The sequence below is a fragment of the Macaca mulatta genome, chromosome 4 (genome assembly GCF_049350105.2).
Source record: "Macaca mulatta isolate MMU2019108-1 chromosome 4, T2T-MMU8v2.0, whole genome shotgun sequence".
In the NCBI taxonomy this organism is placed as follows: domain Eukaryota; kingdom Metazoa; phylum Chordata; class Mammalia; order Primates; family Cercopithecidae; genus Macaca; species Macaca mulatta.
This window is the reverse complement of record NC_133409.1, coordinates 171,886,191-171,912,722: the sequence shown is the minus strand read 5'-3', so window position 1 is coordinate 171,912,722 and position 26,532 is coordinate 171,886,191. Positions and strand designations below refer to the sequence as shown.

The 26,532-nt window shown below is 43.3% G+C and overlaps 1 protein-coding gene and 1 long non-coding RNA gene across 4 annotated transcripts in view; one reads left to right on the top strand and one right to left on the bottom strand.

Annotated features, from left to right (window-relative positions):
* The window catches only part of NEDD9 (neural precursor cell expressed, developmentally down-regulated 9), a 201,339-nt gene that overhangs the window by 28,149 nt on the left and 146,658 nt on the right, over window positions 1-26,532 (bottom strand). For 2 of the 3 annotated variants that reach the window (XM_001088846.5, XM_078000958.1), the window contains one exon: window positions 590-1,036. In XM_001088846.5, coding sequence (XP_001088846.3) covers window positions 590-1,036 — 447 coding nt within the window. Of the gene's footprint in view, window positions 1-589; window positions 1,037-19,443; window positions 19,608-26,532 lie in introns of those variants that run through there. The other variant, XM_001089291.5, reaches the window with a different exon arrangement.
* Window positions 1,052-26,532, top strand: part of LOC114677708 (uncharacterized) — a 126,869-nt gene continuing 101,388 nt past the window's right edge. The window contains exon 1 of the long non-coding RNA XR_003729139.2: window positions 1,052-16,505. This is a non-coding gene — a long non-coding RNA (uncharacterized LOC114677708). The remainder of the gene's footprint in view (window positions 16,506-26,532) is intronic.

Genomic DNA, 26,532 nt, shown 5'->3' with positions numbered 1-26,532 from the left:
AGGAGGACAGCTTCATTCCAATTCCACTAGTATCTATGCATTTTAAATGAGTCAAACTAAGCTGACAGCTCTACAGAATGAGTTGGTCAGCATGACCTACTCCCAGTTTCCTCACTCTCACTACTTTGGGTGGGTTCCTTGTTCAGCCAGGCCACCGAGGTCATGATTCAGCTTTTGGCCAAGGGAGGATCCTTGTTGCATCATCAGGCTTGTATGAGATTTGGTGTCTGTTCCACTCCATGAAGAAACAGAAAAGATAGGAAACTATTTGAGCACAGAATGAAGGCTTAGAAGCTAATGTGTGAGAAAGATGGAGAGAAACAGTTTAACAACCCATGTAACCCAGGATGACACAGGAACTTAGGAGGGCTGGAAATCAACCATACTCAGCACGTGGTAGTTCAAAGAGGTTTTGCTGAATAATGGATGAATGGCAAAATCATGCATACATGATACCTGAGCTAAGGTATTGGTTATATCTACTTCTTGGCAGCTTCAAGTTATTATTTTGGGAACATTTCCAAATGCTCCAAGTGCAATGGGAAAAAAAAATAAGTAGGAACAAAGATTTAGTTAGTGACTTACTCACCTTTTTACCCACGTGGGGCCCACTGGTTCCCCCAATGCTTCTCTGCACTGATGGTGGCACCTGATATACCTCTTGTTCTTGGGTGCCATGGCCAGTGGGGACTTGGTAAATTCCCTGATTTTGGTAGGAAGGTGGCACTTGGTAGATGGTGTCTCGGGGAGCAGCCTGTGGGTTTGGCACTTGATAGAGCTTCTGTTGGCCAAAGGTCTGCTGCATCAGTCCAGAGGCAGGCTGGTCGTGACTGGAGGTGGTCTCCTGCACAGGACCAATCAGAAGCTTCACCCGGTTGCCTGGGACAATGCCTTGTCGACCATGTAAGGAGCACAGCCACCATCCTTCCAGTCCCCCTGTATTCTGCTCTATGACGGTCAGGATGTCTCCCTTGCGAAAGGCCAGTTCCTCGGCACACTCTGGGACATTGTCATATAAGGCCCTTGCCATAAGATTCTAGGAAAGAAGGAAGAGAAGGAAACCATGTTAGAATATTGGGTCAATCCCTTTAGCACCTAAGGCCTGTGCTCTTATGGAAAGGCACACTTCCTGGAAAGAGAGAAGCATAAATCTGAACAATAGACTGTAAGGAGAAAAACAGATGGTGCAGACAAAAGACAGATACATACACACTGCATCTGCCACCAGTGACATCAGACTGCCTCCTTGGAAAAGCTCAAAACACCAGAAGAGTTCTTTCCTCTAGCAGGAGATGCCGTGCCAAGGAATTATGAGTAGCACTGTTACAGAGTTAGAGCATGGTTCACTATTCAAAATGTTTTTCTTCCTTTTTTAAAGTGAGCTTAAGGAAAAAAAAACCCCAAGATCTTCAGATGTACAACAATGAACATTTCTCAATATTGTTCTATACTGGAGGTGAAAAGAGTAAAAGAAAAATCCCAAATAACACAGTACAAATAGCATTTATATTTGGAGTTGAAAAATCAACAGAAGTCCACATATATATGCCTTGGCAGGGCTTAGAAATTCTTGTTCTCAGATGACAGGAGCCTCCGATCCAGAGAGAATCTACAAGCAAGGCATACAGACATGCCATCAAGCATGGAGCACAGGCCGGCAGTCATCTACATCTCCAGCTTTGACAACGAATTTATTAACACGTAGGAGGATGCCAACTCTTCTCTTTCGGTCTTTTATGCATACCTTTCCTGAGGGCCCCTCCTCGCCCTCCCCTTTCGTCACCTACTTCTTGAATCTCGCCATTCACATTGGAAAAGCTGTGCCTTCCCCTTTCATGGGTCCAACACACTCTCCGTCTTTGTATGAAGGCCTGTCTGGCACATTCAGTACTAAGCAGACAGCCAAAGTAGGCATTCAGCAGAGAGTGGGCAGGCGGTACGTGCTGACATTCTTGGAGGCCTTTCAAAGGCTGGGAAGATTTCATTTCTTGGCATTAGTAAAGTTTCCCAGCACGCGGGCAGCCATTCCCGCATGCCTGCCCCCTTCCCAGAGCACAGAGAAGTCGGGGACGTTGTTGATTCAGCACAAGCCCTCGGAACACTAAAAGTGATCTCTAGTGCTTTGTGAAGATGTTTGGATGCACTTAATGTCATTGAGGTGGGGCTCATTTATGGAAGAAGGGATTGCGGATTGGATGGGGCAGGTTCGTGACTTTATTTCATACCATGACGTATTCGTGGGATTTTCGGCTGAGGTTGTCTGGACTTTTGCCCTCTGTTTTCTTCTCTAGCGACGTGGACTTGATCATTCAGCCTCGAGCTTTTCATTTCTTTGAGGCTGACTTGCACCACTCACGTCCCCCTGTGCCAGCCCCATTGCCACGGGTTGTGCGCATTCTCCACTCTGGAGGGCTGTGCAATGGAAGGGATCTGCCCTCTATTCAGTAGTTGGGAAGGTCCAGTTCTGCTGCTGTGAGCCAGGTTCCTCTTAGCCAGGGCAATTAAAGGAGATAAACATAGAGGACAGTCCTCAGGAAGCTTTGTGATACTCTTCAAGAATAAGGTTGAAGTCCTTTTTCTTGATAGTTATGAGATCCAGGAAGTGTGGGACACAGAAAGGTGAGTGGCCACGGAAGCTAGAGGGAGACTGAGGACTGTGTGTTTCAGGGGAAGGATTCACTGGGTAGTTAATATTCCAGGAGGCGTTGGGTTTCATCTAACAAAGTTCACATACATAAAGATAAAATCAGGCAGCAGTTTATCCTGTTCATGGAACCGTTTAAGGATGGTGTCATAATCCTAAAATTGCCTCTGTTTCTCTTCTCCCATCTTTTGGGTGTTCTGTATTTCACAAGAGAAATTACAGAGTTATAGAGGACAAGATTCTGGTCCTTTTACTAAAATGACCTCCATAAAATGATTCCACCAGAGTTGTACTGAGATTATTAAGTGGGGAGAGAGCTGACCACTCTGGCCTCTGTCCGTCCCTTTATTCTGGGCCCATTCAGCAATCGGGAAGCCTCTACATGAAATCAGAAGTAACAGAGTCGGGCCAGTTGTATGAGAGCTGGGGGTTGGTAGCTGTGCAATTATATTGGCTACAAAGAAGGGAAAGAAGAGAAACAGAAAACAGTAGAAAGGCAAAGGGCTACAGATCTAATCAGCATAAATCAGCTCAAAGCATTCGGAATTGGGCCACTTCCAACTCCAAGAGCACCATGAGGTACTGAAGTGGATCACCGGAGCATGATTGATCAGAGGCAGATAGAAATCCCCGTGCGAGAGTCGTCCTGGGCGTTCTTTGTCTCCTGTCCCAGTAACCTTCTTACCACCTGGTGAGCAGCCGGCTAATGTTTCCACACCGGCCTGTGAGCTGCTTTTCGGGGAAAACTCTCAGAGCCCCACAGTCTGGGCTGATGTAGGCACCGCAGGTGAGTCCTCCGGACGGGTGGTCAGGACTTCCCAGCGGTCCTCCTCAGAGCCCATAGAGATTAGGTTTCAGGCACAGCTTGCCACTGCTGTTAGTAGCCAGGACCCCGGCACTAGTCTCACACCTGTTCACACACTGATACATATTCTCAGCCTTGGCTGAACAGGAGTATGAGTTATTTAATATCTGTGCAAGCTACAGAGAGTCAATGTCTACATCCAACCACTCTCCTAAACTGAAGCTTACAGCTCCAGAGACCTTTAGAGACACCTGGACACAATGCCCTTGAGTCACAGATGATGAAATGGGTCTGGGGTGGCCTATCATTTGCCCACGGCCACACTGTTGGCAGCGATGGAAAGAGAATTGCGCTCTTTCAGTTTAATCCTCTTTCCAGAACTTTAAGCCACCTTAGCTCAGCCACACAGCGTCCTTGTTACTGGGCTCAGTTCCATTATATGATAAAGTACTGAAGAGGACTGGTTCTTCTTTTCATGTCTATGGAATAAATTGGATATTTGGGGTCTTTGGTTCTAGCTGTGTTACTTTGCCAGGCAAAAGCTCCCCTTCGGGCCTTAGTTTCCTGGTCCTTGATAAGCTATGGTGATGTTTTAATTAATTGCTAGATGGCCCTTGGGCTTCAGGCTCCCTCCCCGCCTTGCCTCCTCTCCATTCGCAGTCCAGGCTTGGTCCTATTCTAATGATGCTATTATGTATGTTTTATACCTATCTGATATTTATCTCACTCACGATTACATTTCAGAAGAACTGTTATCTCAAAGCAGTATATTTCTGAATTATGAATGAGTTCTTGTCACTGCAACCTCTTGTTGAGTATCTGCCTACAAACAGCAATAGTGAAACCATTGGTTGCATTCAAGGGAACTTCTAAGACAACGTATTAATAATGATACTACTTGATAAATTATGGATAAATCTCATCAGATTCCAACACAGATAATACATCAGCAAGCAGGGAAAGGCATGGGGCAGGAGTTGGGCTTTTGAAAAGATTTGGTGTTGGCACAAGGTTTCAGTAAGACCTTAACAGTCAAATGAATTTCAGCTGGACCATAAACCATCTCATTCAAAAGTGCACATCACTCGTAAGTAGGAAAATCAAGAATGAATTCTTCTGGCAAGGAGGTGGAGGGACCCTCTCCTTCAGTGCAAAGGTGTGATTCTTTGAGGCCATAAAGTCAGAAACTGATGATCTGCTATCTTAGAAAAACCCCAGAGAAGCAGTTTCGTCTACTCAAGATCTACGCTTTCTCCTGCCTGCCCCACCACCTTGGATATTTATCTCCAGGGTAGGGAAGGTCAACACAGAAACAAATCAAGGAGAGATAAGAGAACTATGTAACTCTATATTCAGTTGGATGGTTAGTCTCCAGCGGCTGGCAGTTAGCAGTGCAGCTAGAGCTTGGCAAAATGCCAAAACAGTTAGGGCACAGAACTTGAAAGCCAGAAGGAACTTTAAACAATTACCGTCCAACCCTTTTACTTTACAAAAGAAAAAAATGAGCCTCAAGAAGTTAATGATTTGCGAAGTCACCTGGCAAGAAAGTCTTAGAGCTGAGATAGGAATTCAGGCCTTTTGTCTTCAGGTCCAGAATTAGGACAGAATTTAGTCAAGTGAAATGCAGGTGCAACACAAGCTGTGGCTCTAATCAGGATTGGAAACCAGCATTTGGGATCATGAGCCCTATCTGAGGGAACCCTGATTGCAGCAGCCTCTAGCCTTGATCCCCACCCCAAGCTTCCTTGAAACTGTCTTCTTCTGACCTCCACGATACCACTTTTTAGTTCTCCCTCTTCTCTTGACCACTCTCATCCTTATTCTCCATCGGAGACTAAATCTTTTTCCCATCCCTAAAGTGATCATGTTCCAAAGAGATTTCTCCTTTGCACTTTCCTCCTCTCAACTATGTGCTTACTCTCTAGAGGGAATCTCATCTATGGGATGGCATCTGAACACACAGATATTTCCTAAAGCTATCGTTTTTGCTGGATATTTCTTCTGCACTCCAGTCCCTTATATCCAGTCTAATGGGCATCTTCCTCTCTAAAAGCAAGTGCAAACACCTTTTTCTCCTGCTTTGCTTTGCTTAACAGCATGCATACAGCTGCCCAGAAGGAGCCGCAGAGGTTTGTTATGTCTCTTCATGACCTGCAACCCATCAGTGGGGCCCTGCTTTCCACCTCATTGCCACCCTTTTTATTCAGGTTCTTAGCAACTTTTTTTGTTGTTGTTTTCTGTAGCACAGAGATTGCTTCCCAGTTGGCTTTCCTGCATTAAACTTCTTCCTCCCTCAAAACCCATCTTCCATTTAACCAGACTGCGTATCTATCCAAAGGCTGTTTCCCTTCCCAGTTCTCGATCATACTATTTCTTTACAGTACAACTTGGATTGTCCTGTTCAAGACTGTGAACTCCTTAAGTTCAGACATGCAAATTCCTTTTGCATTTCCAGAACTTTACCCCGGTATCCAAAACGAAATATAGACTCATTAAATGTTTACTAAGTTGAAATAGATTCTGGACTCTGATTTCCTTATTGTCTGCAGGGATGGTGAAATTATTTTACTTAAAGAGTTCAGCAAGACATTTGGTTAGAATTTTCAGATGGAAGTGGGGAAAATGAATGAACCAGAAAGAGAAATGTCATATCCAAGTCACTGAAGCCTCACAGCCAGAGACTGTGGGAGACAGACAGCAGGAAAGTGCCTGCCCCTCCCTATTAAAACAGGATAATGACGCAGATCGGTAGCCTGACCCCCCTGAAACTAGTGTTTGCAACTACGGAGCAAACAGGAAGGCCAAGAGGAACTGACCATCCCAGTGAGATTAAGCACAATGGTCTCTTTTAAGAGCTTTTCTCCCTTCAGTGTAGCAATCTGCTTTTGGCACTAGGTGACAGAGCACCATTCAGACACTTTGCCAGACCACTTGGGTTCTGCTGTTCCTGGTTCCCAAGCTATGCCTGAGGAGAAGGAAGAAAATACTGTACAGTTGACCAGAACACGGGTACAGAGAACTCTAGGTCACATGATGACTTCTACCCCTCACCCCCCCTCCAACTGCTCCCTGCCTTTTTTTCCTTCCCTCACTGCTATCAAAATGTCAAGAAAGCTTATTACTCCTATGTCAGAGAAACAATCTGCTTTTCCATATATGGAGAGGTGTGACTTGTAGTTTCCATGATCACTCATGCGGTCCTTTTAAGAGAAATGAGACACTATGTCTGGTGTATCAGCCCACTAAGACCGATAGCATCATCAATGGCCTGGCTTCCTCTGATTATTTTTACTTCATTCTATATTTGTCATGCAGGAGATCCTGCCATGGCTTCAGGGTTGCCCCATTCTCAATGACATTATTTTCCTGTACCCAATCCCCCAGAATTTTAGCCTGGACTTTTGTGGGTTTGCGTGCCTGCATGCACAAATGCATGCAGAGGACAGACCCTGAGAAACAGACACGTTCAAGGAAATGGCCATCATCAAGGAAGTCAATCCTAAGGCAGGCGGCTGAGGGATGAACATTGTCAAGGTCAGTCTCGGGGCACAACGGGGAAGAGAAAGGCTCACGTGCTTTTGTGCATACTGATGAAAACCAGCTTTGGTCTGAGGACTGCAAACCATTTTGGCTACATTTCTCCTCTCCTTCCCATCATCACCTTTGGGATAGAGGGGGATGTGGGCTTTCCCCAAAGAAGGAAACAGCCATAGTCAGAAAACATGGATATCTATAAGTGTCAGGATTTTAATTCTCAGAATACTTGGTTTACACTTAGGTTCTTGCATCTGAAGATCTGGAATGTTGAATTTTTTGAGTTGGTTCCTCTTGAGATTATGAAGTTGCAGACATGAAACTTTCACATTCAGGAGACAGAAGATATGATAAGTTATGATATGATATAAGATATGCTATGATATGATAATTTTTTTCCCAGTACTATTTGCTGACTGTGTTCTGACACACTTTTCACTAGGTGAGCTGAACGAGCTCACAGAAAGGCAAGAGCAGGACCCCACTTTGTCCCACTAATCCCCGTCATCCTTCTGCTCACTGGTGAGGGGTGTTCAGCATTTCCCACCAAGGACTCCTCTGTCACCCAGATTGCATTTCAGGCAGTAATTTTTATTTTCTGTAAAGTGCTTCTTTTAGACCCCTATGATGGTTACAAAGCTTACCTGAGTATCTTGGACCCTCTCTGAATCTTGACATCATTCACTCTGTCCTGAGTTCTCAAGTTTTCTTAGAGTTTCCAGCTCTGTGAACTTTAGCTATAGATTTCTCTTTTGAGCATGTCTGAGTGGGAGAAGGTTTCAGAAATGTGACAATAGATACCTGCCTCCCGAAGGTACTCTTTGGCATGGCAAGAGACGCTGTTAATACTCCCTGGATGTGCTATGGGACAGCGCCCTGTGTGTGGTTGTGGATCCAGGGTTTGGGAATCTTAACATCTCTTCCACACTGGCCAATCCAATCTGATGAGGGATCATTTGGAACCCAGCACTATTTTGGTGGCTGATATACCAAAGTGAAGGTACTTTTTGAGAGCTGATGAAAAGATCCGATGCTCATTGCAAATTTGGATATTTGGATCTCAGAAAGAAATCTCTATCTGACGAGATTTGGTAACATGATATGGACAACATAGCTGTGCAATTAAAAAGGGTTTCCTCAAAAGCTGGGTTTCTCTCCTTCCCCACACTTGAATGAATGCCATGTATTCTTGCCTGATTTAGGGTTCATGCTGGACAAACGCATTCATATGCTAGGATTTGTTTACTGTATAACCAACAAAATCTTAGGGCAAAAAGTTAGTAGGCAGATTGCATATATGTGTGTATATGTGCAATGTTATAGTCAACTTCTAGTATTTCCTGGCCCACGGTGGAAGATGAATTTGACTGCTGAGTTCTATTTTTCACTCGTCTTTGGGTTTACCAAAGCAACTCCTGAGAGTCTTAAAGAAGGTGGAGGCCGGGCAAAATGGCTCACGCCTGTAATCCCAGCACTTTGGGAGGCCAAGGCAGGCAGATTGCTTGAGCTCAGGAGTTTGAGACCAGCCTGGGCAACATGGTGAAACCCCGTCTCTGCTAAAATACAAAAAATTAGTGGGGCATGGCGGCGTGCACCTGTAATCTCAGTTACTCGGGAGGCTGAGGCAGGAGAATTGCTTGAACCCAGGAGGCGGAGGTTGCAGTGAGCCGAGATCGCACCATTGCACTCCATCCTGGGTGACAGAGCGAGACTCCGTCTCAAAAAAAAAAAAAAAAAAAAAAAGAAGGTGGAAGAACACCTAGGTTTTTTATAGGTATTAGAACCAGAAGTCACCCATACCTTGAGCAGAGTTGATTAGTAAGAAGGAACCATTCTAACCCAGTCTCCTTATTTTACAGCCCAGACGGTCTCTTATTAGATTAGCAGCAGAGCCAGAGCTAGCATCTTGCTCACCTCTTAATCTAGAATTTTTTCCACCAGACAAGGATGCCCTTCCTGAGAATCTTCTCCAACTTAGAAGTCAGCACTGTTGCTATTAAGCCTTGGAGTTTTGAAGCATTTGTCCCAGGTTGCCCAGTTTTGATAGATTTCAGTACAGTATCTTGGCAAGGGGTCAAAAATGCAGGGCAGGCACAAACTCTTTTCAGGTTTCCGTCCATAGATAAATCTGACAGGCACCATATAATGATGAAGGTCTGACACCCACCCACCCCCAAGATAGATTTTATTAACAATAAAACAACCATCTGGATTTCAGCCAGCATTACAGTGTTGGCACTGGATCATATCTATCTGCCTGTCTAGACAAATCCCTCTAACATCCAGGTACTAAGGGAAGAGAAATAAGAATTAAGTTTTAATGGAGTAGGAGACTGCAATCCACTATATTACAATATACTTCCAAAAATGATGTCATTTCTCAAAGTCAAAATGCACAAGTTATAACATCTGATAAGGTGTTTGAAAGAAGAGAAAGAGGTTCCTATTTTCCATTCCCATCTCTCTTATCTTCCTTCACCAAGCTATGCAGCCCAAGGTTATACCTAAATCCACCAACACAGATGCATACACATCCTGGCAACTCTTGTCCATCTTCCAGCCAGAACCGAGCTGATGGAAATGGGATGCCATCCTCCCTGGAACTCTTTTAGATGTCACCTGACCTGGGTTTGGTGCCTGATTGGTATTATCTACTTCACTTGTGAGGTCCTCAGAGAGTTTTAGAAAATAGATTCACACACTTGGCTGAGAGGTGTGTATAGTCATACGCTGTCAGCAATGCAGCCGCTAGGCTCTCTTCAGGAAGAATTTTCGAAGCTGCAGTTTCTCAGAAGACAGGGGAAAGGTGGCAGGAGCAAAGGGAACAAAAAACCCTCATTGTGAAATTGTTCAGTGCCGAGGTGGAGAGACAAGCTCTTACACGCACATGTTTTACACCAGTTTATGAGAATAAAATAGCTTTCTTAAAGACCCAGCTCTAAATGCATGTTCCATGATGAGGTACATATTGTAGAGAGAGATGCCAGAGAAATACTTTAAAGTTGCCTTAGAGATGGTTTGATGGGTTTTACATTTGACTTGAATGAAACTATGCTTCTTAGTATTTTGTGGTATTCGCTGAAACAAACTGGGGCTAGGCCTGTAAGAGGAAGTTGCTTTTTGGTTAGGACCTGTTACATTAAGCTCAACATCGGTAATGATAAAATTATGGCAATCAGTTCTATGGGGGTATTTTTATTCTTCTGTCACATAAAACCAGTAGGGCAGTTATTTTTTAAGCAGAAGGAGTAGAAGAGATTAGACCACTGCTTCTCAACTAGGAGATTTTTGTCCCTCTGGGTACAGGCAATGTTTAGTGGCATTTTTTGGTTGTCACCGTGTGTGTGTGTGCGCATGTGCGTGTGCATGCACACGTGTGTTACTGGTATCTAGTGGGTAGAATGGCCTGGGACGTTGCTAAACATCCTACGGTGCACAGGACAGCCCCCACCACAAAGAATGACCTGGCCCTCAATGTCAATAGTGCCAAGGTTGAGAAACCCTGGATAGAGGAATGGACACCAGACTGAATTAGGAGGGTCTAGCTTCAGACTTCACGTTTTAAGACTAATGGACCACCAAATCTCTGCCTTTTGTGTCTCTGTTTCCCTGTCTGCAAAATAAATATTAATAGACACGTTCTTCTTTATACAAGTATGAGGAATCATGAAATTATATACTCCAAATGCTCTGATTTCTTCAGAAAAAAGGGTCTCTGTGAAATCAAAGCACAGATATTATTAGTGTGCCAAGATGAGCTCATGAAATTGTGTCTTAAGAACTGTATTCCTCTCCCTGGAAAAAAAAATTCCTCCAGGAAAAACAAAAAAACAAAAAAACCAGAAATGATCTCATCATGATTACACCTGCCACACCAAAAAACAGACACACTTCAGAGAAATGAAATTCTTTCCCTTCAGCAATGAACTAAGCTGAGTCTGTAATTAAGATCTTAATAAGGGAGGCAGTAGGCTCGATTCAGGTGCCGTGGGCTATGAGGCAAGAGCGCCCATGCCAGGTTTAAAGCAAGAACAATTGGATGCAAATCCCCCGCACTGCTTAACACTCTCAGGTGTTCCAAACAAGTCCATATTTCAAAATGGGCATGGCTTTATTTCTAAAGATGCCTATTTCTGTAAAGAAAAGGAAAGGGAGCACCTTGTTATTTACAAGTCAATGTTAAAAAAACAAAAAACAAAAAAAAACCCCACAACATCTTAGATAGTTTCCCGCAAAAGGCTGCTGTAAGGGAGGTGGGATAATGCCTTCGACAGTGGGTTAATCTCAAGGGGAGCTCTTGATGACAGTCTCTAGAGTGACCATGTGTTTCCGGACTCTCCCAGGCAGTCCCCAGGTTCAAATATCCTTTCCTTTGTCAGACCATATGTCCCATTTTTTTTGGTTTGTAAAACATGGATACATACTCACAAAAAAGAAATAGTTTTGAAACCAACAACAAAGGATGGGAATGCAAGTATGTTTCTTGATTATGGATCTGCCATGGTTGAATTTCCGATTTGGGAGAAAAAGAGCTAGGCACTGATAAGAATCTTAGATTCAATCAACGTATGTGTTCTCTAATTGACAAGGTGATCTCTGTAAGGAAATGAGATCTATTCCAGGGCCTCTGGGCCTCTGTGAGATTGCCTAGAAGTCCAGCTCCACAGTGACAGGGGTTATTAAGAGAAAGGAGGCTATCCGGTTGCGTGCATTTCTGCTATTCCCTTCCTCGAGACCATTTAAAGGTGTGCTTGTCATGCTGGGCTCTGAGTGGAGAGGGTCAGGGAAGCGGCGATAACACTGGACTTCTTCCCCAGGGGAGCACGCAAGGGAAAGAGGGCTCGACATGTTGCTAGGCCCACGCTGCTGTGCTAGCGCCGCCGCACTGAGGGTCCACGAACCCATTTCCTGCCAAACTCTCGGTCATGCCACAATGACTCGTAACAAGAACCAAAGAATAAAAGGAGAAAAAAACCTAATCGACAGATGACTGACGTGCCCTGACACTAAAGACTCAGAAGTAGCTGGAGTGTCTAGAAGTCCACTTTACTGCCATTTTCTGTGTGCTGGCTTTGCCTGTTATGGTTATTTTGGGAGACAGAGGGTGTTGGGGGGCAGATAAGCCCAGCTCATTCTTAAAGAGTACTCTAGCTGAGTCCTCAGTTAGCCTCATCTCCTGTGGGAGTAAGGCATTCAATTAAGGAAAACAAATGGACTATTATGAATCATTGAGATTAAGGCTAACTCACAGTTACCAAGTGATAGCACAAGGTTTCTGCCTAACCAAAAAATACGAGGAAAAACATTAATGACACATCATGTTATCTAAATGTATAATGCCTTAATAAGTAGACAGGAGATCTGGTTCAAATCTGAACTTTACTTGTGTTTTGGTTACTGCAACTTTCTATTGGGTTTCACAGATAATTAATCCATCCACTGCCCCCACGTCAACCACCCACACACATTAAAAAAAGGAATTAAAATTAATTTCAAAATAGCTATCAAATATTTTTGTTGCTTGAAATGGTTTCACTTTTACATATTCATGGTTGCTCAATCTTTGTTTCCGGTGGGCGTAAACAGAACATTTCACATGAGGGACGTTTTTGGCAACATCATATAACTATTACCTTGACATGTGAGACATATCAGGGGAATTCTAATTCGCAAGACTGAGATTTGCCAACAGTCATGACACTTGCAAATCACTGGACCCAGGCTTTGACTGAGGATCATGAACTGCCTACTTAGACACCATTTAAGCACCAGTAGTGGTTAGGGAGGGGATTAGGGAGAAAGATACTAGCTGTTTTTTTTGTTTGTTTTTTTAAAGAATAACTGGGATTTGGTAGTCCATTGTGGGGCCCAGGCATATGTATTGGACACTGGCAACTTTAACATCTCCATGAGAGCTGCCTCCACTCCCTACCTCAACCATGAAAAACTGCCCTCAACACCACCACTATCCATATTTCTGTGCCTGTTCTATCTTCCTCACATTCACCTAGATCTCATTGTTTAGTCAAACTGTCTTCTAAGAGAGTCACCTTTTCCAGCGAAGGGTAGAAAAGGTCACCAACAAGGTCACTTATCTTAAAATGCAGATTGTTCTGGAAAATAGGCCTTTGCAGGCTGTCATGTTCCCTAGCTGTGTGGAGTCCTCATTAGCCAGCAGGAATTACTGCAGAGAGATGGCTGGAATGTTCAAAGTAAATAAGATGGAGGGGGTGTTGTTGGCAAAGTATAAACAGGGTTTTTGTGTGTGTGTGTGTGTCCCCTTTTCATGCCCGTACTCTTTGCAATCATCTATCACCTAGGAAACCGTCAGTTACTCTCTGGCCTTTTAAGTTAGAAATATAGTATTTCTTTCCAATGGCGCTGTTTTATTTGTCTTAGTGAGAAGTCCTGGTAATTCAGCTTATATGTTCCTGCAGAGTATTGCCTTGGTCCTAGTGGTTGGCATTTCAAACCAATTTGTTTCGATTTCTTTCTGACCCTAAAATGATCTAAACATAGACAACCAAGACCTCTTACTTTACATTTATGTCATTCTAATTGACTGCGGTTGGATAAGAGATTTTACCCTGAACTTCTCATGTACTCCCAACTTACATTCTTTGGATTTTACCTTTGCTTTTTCAAATTGATGCCTTTCTCTTTTCCTCACTGATATTTGTGTTATGGGTAAACAATTCTAGTGAATGTTTCCTCTTAAACTTTTATCTATATAAAACTTCCATATTTATATATCTGTATATCTTGTGTGTATGTGTATATAACATCCTATAATAGCTGCCATTTATTAAATGCCTACTATCTGCTGGAAAGGACAATTGTCATATATCCTATAACTATCTGATAAGACAGGTATTATTCCCATTTTATAAATGAGGAAAAGGGGGTTTAAAGTAGCTTGCATAAAATTATACTGTTAGAAAGTAAAAAAAGTGGGATTTGAAAGAAAGTCCAATTTTTTTTTTTTTACTATGCCATATAGTGTTAAGATCTTCTTAAATGGCTATTCGTGTATACATTTTATCTCCTGTGAGCAAAGGCTTATAATTTCAGGAATATTGAGTCCAATGAACAATAATGAAGGAACCAAGGCAAAAGAATTTTAGCAAGCGGGGCTATTACAATACACATCCAGGCCCAGGGAATACTCAACAATACTCAGCCATCTCAACCTAGCAACTGGGATTTTGACATAATTCTGTCACCAAGTCTTGAGTACACACCATCCTTTCAACATGTATTGAGCATCTACTATACAAAGAGAACTGGAGCCAGCTAGCATTGTCTGCTTACTATATGCCAAGAGCCATAGTAAGTACTTCATTCATATATTATCTCAGGTCTTGGAACAATAGTATGAGGCAGTTATTCTTATCCCTATTTTACAGATAATGCTGTAAAATGAGGCTTAGAGAGCTTAACTTGCCTAAGGTCACAGAGCTATAAGCCATAAGGAACAGAAATGCCTTTCTCCAAAGCCCATGCGCTATCATGTCTCTAATACAAGAGCATAAAAGACCAAGTCTCAGCCCCCTCAAAACCTCACAGACCCTAGATCATGCTTTTTATTCAAGGACTTTTCGATCAATCTGCCTCTACGTGCAAATAAAGGGTGGGTCTCTCATATTCAGTGGGGTTTACTTAAAACTAAACAGGCCCAGTAGGCAACCTATCTGAGTTACATGTATCCTTTAGATAATGATTTGATTGAAAGAGGTTAATAAGTAAGGTAGTGCTAACAGAGTAGGGCAGAGGAAAAACATAACAGCCTATTTTAGGGATTATAGGACAGTCCAGGAGACAAAGGTTTCAGAGTCTGATTGTTTAAACAGAGTGGCTGGATGAGGAGACTTTACTAGCGGGACTGACGGGCCTCTCAAGTCATGCAAGCACAAAGAGACAGGCAGATAAATGCGGGCAGCGAACCAGGATTTCCCATAGCAGAGTCTAAGGAGAAGGAAAAATGAGGGCTACAGGATGTGCATTAAAGATGTCACATCCATGTGTCGGGGGCGAGGGGGCAGCAATAGACAGGTGGCGGTGAAGGGCCTGGGGAGTACGGGTTGGAAGTAAGACCTACCAAAGTCAGTATTAAAGAAGCATAAAGAAAGCCTGAAAAGAAGAAGCAGAAAAAAAAAGAAGAAGAAGAAGAACCGGTGAGGTTATAAAGCACGAAAGAGGGAGGAAATTTGCAAAAAGGCCGGGTGTGGTAGCTCACACCTGTAATCCCAGCACTTTGGGAGGCTGAGGCAGGTGGATCACCTGAGGTCAAGAGTTCAAGACCAGCCTGGCCAACACAGTGAAACCCGTCTCTACTGAAAATACAAAAATTATCCGGGCATGGTGGCGGGCACTTGTAAACCCAGCTACTCAGGAGGCAGAGGCAGAGGAATCGCTTGAACCCAGGAGGCAGAGGCTGCAGTGAGCTGAGATGGTGCCACTGCACTCCAGCCTGGGCAACAGAGTGAGACTCAACATCAAAAACAGAAAAAAAGAAAAGTGGAGAGGAAGGTGTTTTCTTCAGAAGACTGGAGTGAAGGGAGAGACAGGGAGTCACTGAATTCTGAGAACAGGACTGACGTGTATCCCAGCAAGGAAAGGATGCTAAAGGAATCCTTGGTATGTTACGCACTGTGCAACTTGCTAAATTTGGTATTATCAGGCACCTTCAGTTCTCTAAAGGCTTTTATCTCTGTGCAGTTAAGCCATTTAGCTCTGCAAATGGGTTTGCTAAATAAATAAACAAACAAATAAATAAATGCATAAATACATAAATAACCAAGTTGATATTTTTCAAAGCAAGTTTTAGTGCTTTTAAATCCATAGATCTCATACAAGGTTTAAAAAGGAAATGGGCAGGAGTCCTACATTTGGATTGGTTGCAAAAATCATATAGAGAAAAATAAAGCATTTTAAACCAAAATATCAAAGCAAGGAAATAATTGGGAATTTTATAGGTTATACATGACCATATTGACTAAATCAAAGACTGTCTGTCATTATTTTCCTCAGTCTTGCTTGAGAAAATACGAATACTTTCAAAGTCCCTTCCAAAGCACACGGTTTCTCAGCACACACGTTCTCCTTTCCCTGACCTACTCCATTCGACCAGAACACAGGGCTCTGACTTTCGGAATGCAGCTTTCTTAATGGCATTGTAAGCTCCGTCTGTAATTTTTCTTCAGTCAAAACGTTAAAGAATGAATTTGTTGTATGGTAGACGAGATAAATAATTTAGAATTTTAATGTAGGCACGTAAGGGCTCAGAAATTTGGCAAAGCCACAGAAGCATCTCTGCTCAGCCATTAGCAGCCAGGCCAAGTGGCTGCTGAGCCCCGGCCAGGGCTGGGCCTGAGGTGGGCGGGGCCTCGGGCCTGGCAGGCACAAACGGGGCGGATTCTCGGGGCTTCTGCTCAAACACAGTTGCTCAGAGACCCTTCCATCACCCTCCCGGCAAACAGCACAACCATCCACCTCCAGACCCTAAGGAGCAGCCTTCACTGGGTAAGCAAACCAAGGCCATCGAGGCAATCCCCTAACCCCCCAGCCCCCGCCCAATTAAGAACATGCTCTGTATGTGAAGGGGATTTTGTAGAAAACTCTTAATAAATGAAGCCCCCATAATTTACTATCACATAACCACAGGCTGAATCCCTTCTAAGAGAAATGGAAAATTAAGTACATATGACAGTGACTGCAACCTTCCTGTGGACAAATAAAAAACATATAGGGAAATAAAGACAGACTAGATATGTACTAACCAGAAATGTCTGTCCGGAATAATAGCTTACATTCCACAGTTCTCAGGATTGTTGCAAGTATGTTGCTGCCTGGCCTGAAGCTGTGTATGTTAAGTGCAAAATAAGTGAAGGTTTGTTGTTCTGTAGTTGTGATCCCTGGGGCAGCCAAACCAGATAATCAGGTTAACAAGGACAAAAAATCTTATAGGGCCTGATTCATAAGTCTTTCAGTGAACATTTTAAGATCTGTGCTAAATTTACAGTACATAGAGCAACGTAGTATTTTAAAGATAATTCTTGTCTCCGGGATTTTACAATCTAATAATTATCTGGTTTTACTACCTAAGTGGCTCAAGTTAAACAAATACCTGCCAAGCGTGCATTTCATTTTACTTTGTAGAGCTACTCTCTTAAAAAGAAATTATCCTGCAGGAATACTTGGGATGAAATAGTCTTAAACTTTCTGGGAAAAGAAAACACTAGCCATATTTTAGAGAGGTCAACGATGGTTCTTTCTCTTAATAGTGGTTCAAGTCATGAGTTCTGGAGCCAGATCGCCTTAGTTCTAATCCCAGCTCACCACTTTCTAGCTGTGTGGCATTAGATAAATTACTTAGCCTCTCTGTGTCATTTGAAATTGAGTATAAAAATAATATCCCCCTTATAGAGCTATTGGGAGAGTTGAATATGACAATCTTGTATTGTCACAGTAAGTCTCAATTAATGTTACGTCATTACCTTTGTGTCTCTCCTCTACTTACAATAACAAAATCCTTTCCTGAAGTAAAGCTGTTCATTATTAAAGAGTGAGAAAGAAAACTTTATGAAAAAGGAAAGTGGATTTCTTCAGTTGTTGGTTGATACAGTAGTCATCATAGGGCGTAAGTCATTTGACTGGTCAGAGAAGTTAGCTTCTTTGCCGGTGAAGTTGCCCACAGGCTGATAAAAATCGTGTGTTTACATCATTTGGCATAGTGTTCAGCACCAGTAAGGCCCAGTGGAGAAGCAGGTTTCTCCATGAATGCCAATTTAAGTTTACATTGTCAGTCACTTTATCGGTTGCCTTTAGATTTTCTTTCCATAAAGAGTAAAGCTAAACACGATGAGATCATTGAACAAAAGTGACTTGAGACTTTGTCACTTTCGTCACTTTCTAGATTACGGCACTCAATGTTAATTTCAGCCATTAATACTTTCCAATAATAGACACATGAACATACTTTCTCTTTTATTCTGCAAGCCAGTTCTTATTCAACAACAAGAAAAGGAGGAGCAAAAAAGTCACTCCAGGCTGAGTAATATCTGGTCCTATCATTGTTCTAAATAAGGAAATATGGGGTGACCCACTTTAAGAAAGATAACTTTCCTGCCAGGTAGAGGGATTTGTTTCTGGTTGCATCCTAAAGTCAATATTAATAGTCTTCAGGATGACCCTTTCCTCTGATCTTCCCTACTGAAGAAGATAATAGCTGATAAAACAGAAATAGCTGATACCTGTGTCTTCAGACAGTGGTAATGTAGGCATTACAATAAAGACTCTCGACATTTAGATTTAAAGCTTTTGAATAAGATTCACAGTTTTTGAACAAAAGCTTTATTATTAAGGCTAGTCAGTGGCTATCAGCTAGACCAAGTATTTACAACCTTACATCAAAAAAGGATGGACCAGAAAAATTTAGAAAAAAAGCGAAGTAGCTTCCAGCTAGTGTACAGTTAATATAAATTGTCAATCCAAAAGCCTAGCACCCTTGCCCAAATCCATCTTAATAATAACACTTTTGTTTAAAATAGCATAAAATAAAATAGTAGCACTAGCACTCATGTCTATTCATCATTCAAGAAAAATCCATGCCCAATTCATTGCAGTCAGCTTTCTTTGTGTCCCCTGGAAGCTGCTTGCCTCCTTAGATGGGAGTGACTTAAAAAAAAAGGGAGGGGGGAATATATGGAGCAAGTCAAAAATCCTTTTGGCAAGAAAAATACACAAACAATGGTGTAAAATGCACTGGAAAATAACGCTGCTGAAGTACTATGACTATGACACTCGGTAAGCTTTCAGGCAGTGAGCCAGCCTGAGCCGTCACACTCTCACCCCATTCAAACTCCAATAAAAATGTTTTCAAGAAATGGCTCATACTTATTTATTCCTACATCCAATATCACATAAGGATGTCAGCCTTTTCCATCCTCAGCTGTGTAATCTGGGCTTTCAATTTCTCCCACCAAAAGTGCATATGGCATGCTCCTTCCAAGACCAAACGATTAAAGGAAAGGCTGGAAAACTTTGCACTAAGAGCCAGTCTAAGAGAGACTATGCAGTCCTCATTCCTCCCTTATTACTGCTCCCCAGGGCAGTGGAAGCCAGGCCTGGGGAAGCCGAGGAGACTTGAGCCAATGCCTGCCGCGATTCAAGTCAGACACCCTCTGGTCTCCAGTGGCTGCTGTGAAGCGGCTCCAAGTCTTAACTTCTCACCGAGGTATTTCCCCGGCAACTTTCAGAGCAGCTGGACTCGGGAGTACTGTGAACCCCTGGAGTGGGTCTTTGCTTGCCTGCTTACATGCCAACCTCAGTGACCCAGACCCATCTTAGAACTCTCCGGACGCACAAGGGACTGTCACAGTAGGGAACACGCACACACACGCACACACCCGCAGGCACAGCCTTCAGCTTGCAAGGAAACCTGTAAAAGGCACTCTCTTACCTTATACTTCATTTCGGCGGCGTTGAGTTGAGCCGTTTTCCTGCACTAGTTAGACAGCATTAAGCACTGCGGTGCCCGCCCCTCCATTGAGTGCAGCGCTAGAGGAAATCGAGAAGGTCCCGGGCAGCGCCGCTTGTCAGTCGCAGCGCCTCCCCAAAGTCTCTGAGCTCACTGTTGTGACTGAGGCAGGCTGATCGCGGACCTCATTTGCATGCCGCCCCGCCATTGGCTAGTGGGACAAGGTAATGCTCAGGCCCTGCCCACCCCTAATTCTGAAAAACTGACAAAGAACTTGTAATGTGATCTCTTCTTTTTGCTTTATCAGAGGGTGGAAAATAAAACAGAAAGTGGGGAGCCGTCTTGAACCTTACTCTGTCCCCCCGCCCCCGCCAAAGGAGAAGATAGAAAGAAAGAGAAAGAACAGGAAAAGGAGATACATTCTTTTTAAGATTAACCCAAATTTTAAAGAAACTGAATTCACAAAAGCAGTCTGACAGTCGCGCTTCCTGTGATCTAGCAACTCCTTCATAAACCCATTTCGTTTCAAAGCCATTCACCTCACAATCTCTACATGAAACGAACTCCCGGAACAAAAGGTTTTCTGTCTCCGGGCCCCTTTTTACTAACCACCCCTGCTGATACCTCTCTCTCTCTCTCTCTCTCTCTCTCTCTCTGTCCCTTTTTCTTTCCCCCTCCTCCCGCCTCCTTTTTGTGTGTGTGTGACTGTTTGCTTTTTTTGTTCTTTTCAACGTTCAAAGTACTTCGCGATGTCAGTCTACAAGGAGCTGGAAGACAATTCTCCCTTAGTGAAAAGGAACCCTCTAGCACACGCACCAGCGTTTTCCTGGACAGCTTCTCACCAGGGCCTCAGAGTTGCAGGTCACACATATTGAGCGACCTTCAGTGGCTTTGCTGAGGATAAAGGTTAGATGTGACCTCTTAGATGGGGTTGGCCAGTGCACGCCCTATACATCATCACCGTCCACTGAGTTCTGTGTTTTTTGACGGCTGGCATTTCTAGCTCCAGCTTTGAACACTGCAGTGTTTTTCCTTCTGACCTCTGTCCTGAGGATGACCCATTAACCCACCAACACTTATTATTCAGGGAAACGAAAATGCCCACTGTTTGATGAGCCTGGTTTAAAAGACCAGTCTCTGTCCAGTGAAGCACAGAACATAATTTCTATAAAGGTTCCACTTTAGGATTTCTATAGAGAAAGAATCACCCAGAAAACAGAAATGGTCACCTTCTGCAACTCTTCTCAAGGATAGAGCAGTGAGGCAAAAAATTCCTTTTTCCTGGGCAAGACTGAGACTTGGTGAATCCAGACAATAGCTGTCCCTGAGTGGGATGCACTCCAACCAGACTACATGACTTGGATGGAAAAATCAGCCCTTATTATTATTATTTTTTTTTCCTGACCAAGTTGGATCAGAATCTGATTCCCTTTGCCTGTAACACACAAATTCCCAATGGATGAAAACTCTACTTTTATGATCTAAGCAAAAGGAATGAGAGAGCAGCTGTCCTACAAAAGTGGTTTCCAGATGCAGGGTTGGCAGGTTCCTTTGCAGTTCAAAGTGGCACCGATTCCAGGGACGTGACCCCCCAGGCCATCCTAATGAGGTTGACATACCTGTTCCAACCTGTCTTAGGCCTTACTTTTCCTCCTTTGTCCTTAGAGCAAAAATAAGCCTGAGCAATTGTGCAAGGTCTTTCTGAACACATATTAAGCATGCAGCATATTGGATCTAAGAATCCTGCAGACTGACTGGAGAGTCGTTAGTTTGCAGAAAATCGTTTTTGGTGTCTGCCTGGATAAAGGAGGACAATGATTCAAAGCCCTTCCCATCTGTAAGATGAGTCTGGTGGCCTCCAAGAGATCTAGATAACATTCCTTTGGCTTCCTAAGTGGTCAAGCTGAATCCTCTTTCTGTTTTGTTTGATGAGTATCGTTGAGTAAATGAGTGCTGTCCTATTCTATTTTAATGTTTTCAAACAGTTTCCGAAAGTCTGTGCTGCCAGTTTTTGTAATTTCATTCTCTAGCTAGAAGGCTTGGTTCCCAACAAGTGGCCCTCCTGCTTTCCTGTTTCTGTCCTGTAAGGTAATTAAGACACATGTCCCGACGTTCATTTCAAGAAGGTTTGGGTCAGTATATAGTGAGTTGCATAAAGGAAAGCACAAGGGTGTTGGAATCAGGTAAACCTGTGCTGTGCTGGAACCTCAAAACATTTTAAATTTTTTTTTTTTTTTTGAGACAAAGTTTCGTTCTTGTTGCCTAGGCTGGAGTACAGTGGTGCAGTATCGGCTCACTGCAACCTCCGCGTCTCGGGTTCAAGCAATTCTCCTGCCTCAGTCTTCCAAGTAGCTGGGATTACATGTGTCCGCCACCACGCCTGGCTAATTTTTTGTACTTTTAGTAGAGACTGGGTTTCACCAGGTTGGCCAGGATGGTCTCAAACTCCTGACCTCAGGTGATCCACCCACCTCAGACTCCCAAAGTGCTGGAATTCCAGACATGAGCCACTGTGCCTGGCCAGTTGAACTTCTTAATTTTGGTGTCCTTCACTATGAAACAGAGAAAATAATAATACCTGCTAGCCTCATAATGAGGATTAAATAAGATAATGTGGATAGAATTTAGTAGTACTTGTTACATTATAAGACTGTAAATGGTTGCTTATTCTTATTACTGCTATTAGTTATTATTTTAATATTAATATCAGATTTATGACATATTATTTTGTTAATATTTTATATGACATTAGTGTTATATTCTATTGTAGATTATTTTTTAATTATTGTATTAATTATAGCTAGTATTACTACTAGACTACTGTTGATAAGTGTGGTAGGCATTGAGAAAAAGTTGGAGGAACCCCCTCCTCCGTGTGCCATTCTTTCATAGGGCAGCTTTCTCACTGAACTATTATCACTAGAGCACCTAGCATGTGCCAGGTACCTTTCTAGGAGGGGAGGATACAGCAGTAGCCCAGACAAAGTTCCCATCTTCATGGAGCTTACTGTCTAGTGAGAGTTGAGGAAAATAATTAAATGAATGTATAATATAATTTGCAGTGATACATGCTATGAAGAAAAATTAAGCAGGGAAAATGGCTGGAGGAAAACAGACTCGGGTGGGACAGGATGTGTATTATTTTAGATAAAGTGGTCAGGGAAGCTCCTCTGAGGAGATGATATTTAAGCAGAAATCTGAATAATTTGAGGGATCCAGCCACTCAGAGATCTGAGGGATGAGCATTCGGGACAGAAGTGACCCAGGGAAAGGGCCCGCAGTAGGCATGAGCTTAGTGTGTCTGAGAGCAGCAAGCTGTCCGGTGTGCTTAGCGTGGTGTACACGGGGCTGGATGGAGAGGATGAGCTCAGAGAGGTAGGTGGTAGGGAGCTTGGATTTTTTCCTGAGTGTGACATGAAGCCTCTGCGGTGTTTCGAGCAGGGAGTAATCTATTTCTCTCTGTTTTGTTAAACACTCAAGGACAGCAGGCTGTCTTAATGCAGCTTAAATAATGCAGATAGTTGTTACTTTATTCATGTCATTTAGTAGGTTTCCCTCAAAACTCTTCAGGGAAACACAAATTGTCCAGTGAATACGGAAACAATTCCCTTCCTCATTTATTACTATCCGATGCAAAAATGATATTTAAACTGGGCTATGTAATTGATTTATGCAGCAGCCCTAGTATTCCCATAAAGACCCTCCTAAAATTGGCTAGAACTCTGGGGGCTCCGGCTCCACCTCCTGCACTTGCCAGCACTCTGGCGGGCATCTCCGCCTGTCATCCTTGCCACCTGCTTGCTCCTCGACCAAGCACTCTTCCTTCCCGATGCTCGTGCAGGCAGGAGTCAGGGAAATGGCACCAGATGCCATTCTAATGATTTTCCAGCTGCGACTGGGCACTGGCATAAATACAGCAAAAAATCAAGAGGAAGCTAGAAGGAAGAAATATTTCTGTTGACAACTGGGAAGGAACCCATGTGACTGCTCTCTAAGAGTGAAGGGCAGAGTGAAGAGCATGTGAGGGCAGGAAGTGACTTTGGAAATCACCTAATCCAGTCACTCATAGAGAGGGCAGAGCTGTCGCTCAGAGAGGTTGAGTGCCTCACACAGGGCCCCACCAGCTTGAGTTATAACAGCAATCAGTGGTGAGGTCAGGTCCCTGAATCTCTTGGTCTGGTCTATTCTAATGATTTCTTTTTAGTGTCTTTGCCTAACTCCCTGCTGTCATCTATCTTCCACATTGATCACTACATGTTTAATTCCTAGAATACAGAGCCGATCACATTACTAGCATGTTTAAAAACCTCTAATGACACTTCAATGGCTTAGCAAGCAAAATCCGGACACTTTGGTGTGGACCGCCATCTGAATCTACCCTTTCTTTCTCCCTCTATCCCCCACCCCATCCCACATTCTAGCTGTACTTGGGGGTGTGGGGTTGGGGGGAACTTACTGATTCCAAGATGGGCTTGCACCTTCCTGACTTGCACAGGCAGGCCCTTCTGCTGAGAATGACCCCCCTTCACTCTTCTGCTGTCAAGTTTGGCCTCAACACTAACTCTTTTGTGTATCCTTGTCTACAACCCCCACCCTACCCACCTCGCCCTTTCAGAACTAACTCCTCCCTCCCTTCACTATGCCCCCATTGTACTGGAACACGGCTCTATTATAAGAGCTTTCCACGTTGTCTCATGATGATTTGTTGATGTCTGTTTCCCCAGCTCTGATACGTGCTCCTGGGGAACGGGGTGGTATCTTGTTCATCTCCGTGTCCCCTGTCCTGTTGTATACCTTCCAGGTACATAAATGCTTGCAGCATCAATGAGTAAGAAGATAAATGTAACTTCAAAGAACGTATGTTTATCATGAGGTTCTGTTTGGTGCCCAGGAAGGGAACAGGGAAGACATATTCCGCTGTGTGTTTGAGTTTCGCTGTGAGTTTTCCATTTATTTAAAATGGTGTTAGGATGCACCTTTTCAGAGTCAACTCAAGGCCTGTTGCTAGTTCTGCATCTATGAGCCAAGAATAGCTTTTACATTTTTAAGTGATTGGGAAAAAAACCAAAGATGAGACATGAAAATGATGTGAAATTCAAATTTCGATGTCTATAAATAAAGTTTTATTGGAACACAGCCATCCCTATTTCATGTAGGGATGTCTTTTGAGCTGTAATGGCAGACTCTGAGCAGATGCCACAGAGATGGCAAAGCCCCCAAAGCCAAAGAAAAAGTATTATATGGTTGTCTCTAGAAGTTTGCCGACCCACACTCTAGATTAGTGCAAGGTACGTCTATGCCTGAGTTTAGAATAAAGTACAGATCTTTCCACATCTACAGGGGAACAATCTGGAAGCTGAGTGGGTGCTAGACCAGAGGAACAAGTCCAGTCCTAAAAAGGAACCATTCTAGGGCCATGTTTTATCATTTCTAGTTTAACATTAGTTTTTAAAAACAATCTACATATACCAAAGTTATTTCAAAAATAATTAGAGGCAGCAACTTTTCCAGTCTTTTGCAAGTCTCCAGAAACCTCCCCAAAGACCAGCCATTGAGAGTTTTCTCCTTCAATCCAACTGACCCTTGGTTTTCTCCTTCCATTTAACTGACCCTTGGTTCATTCAGCCTTCACTGAAACCCTCCCAGGTGCCAGGCCCTGTGCCAGATGTTTACAAACATGAGTCCATTTAATATTCATCTCACGTAACACCCCTGTGAGGTAGGTTGTATTGTTCTTACTTTACACTTCACAAAACCAAGACTGGAGAAGTTCTACAGCATGTGCCAACTTACAGGGTGATGGCACGTTTGGTTTATGAACCCAGGTTTTCTGGTTTCTGAGTCTGTGTGGCCCTGACCATGGAACTATACTCCTGCCAAAGGCTTCCTCTCTTCATATGAATGAATGAATTAATGCACTTCATTATCTGAGCACATGTTTGTCTGCTCAATAAGGTCAAGTCTCCACCCTAGTGGGACTAAGCTCAACTAAGAAACAGCAGGTATTGCTCTTGAGTTGTGAGGAGGGCTGATGCAGCAGTGTAAATACAAACACATACACCCCTTACTCACTTGCACGTTCGAGCCTGTGTCTATGTAGTTCTTCTTTTATCACTCTGCCACCCTTTGTGGCTCTGCTTACCTACATCCCATTATGCCTCCCACTTGTACCCCATCTTCTTTATAAAAGCTTTCCTAGAAAAATCTCTCCATTGTTGCTCTCCTCCCTCCAATCTTCCTCTGTATCTCTGGACTCTCATCACCTGTGGCCTAAGTCAGTGCTTCCCAAATCCGATTTCCCTTAAGAAACAATAAGGAATGCCTAGGCCTCTCTCCTTTAAGTATGAGCCTCAGTAGGCTTAGTATGAGGCCATGGAATCTACCCATTTAAAGTGATCTTCATCCATACCGCACCCAGCGGTAGCTCACACTTGTAATCCGCGCACTTTGGGTGGCCAAGGCAGGAGGATTGCTTGAGCCCAGGAGTTTGAGACCAGCCTGGGCAATATAGCAAGACACCATCTCTTCAAAAATTAAAATTAAAATTAAAATTAACCAGGTGTGGTGGTGCATGCCTATAGTCTCAGTTACTTAGGAGGCTGAGTGGGGAGGAACACTTGAGCCCAGGAAGTCGAGGCTGCAGTGTGACGTGTTTGTGCCACTGCACTGCAGCCTGGGAGACAGAGTGAGACCCTGTCTCTGAAAAAATAAAAAATAAAAAATCTGCATATGATCTCCAGTCAGTTTTATGTGTATGACACACCATTCAGTGCTTGGTATTGCCTTACACGGTTTCCTTTGTGAGAGTTGCTTCTCCACAATGAGATTCTGAGCAATTTATAGAAGAGGGTTCTGTCTTTTCTTTTGTTGTATCCTGTTTTGCACCTATGTCGGTGACTGAATCCCATCTTTTGTCCTCTGAAAGCCCTGTGTCTTTTCTGTGCACACGGCCTTCACTGAATTCAACAGGGGGAAAAAATAAGCCACTTCTCAGACGGCAAGGGAAAGAGCTCTTCTCACTTCAAGGCAATAAACCTCTTTTATCTGCTGAACTGGTCAAGCTCTTGGAAT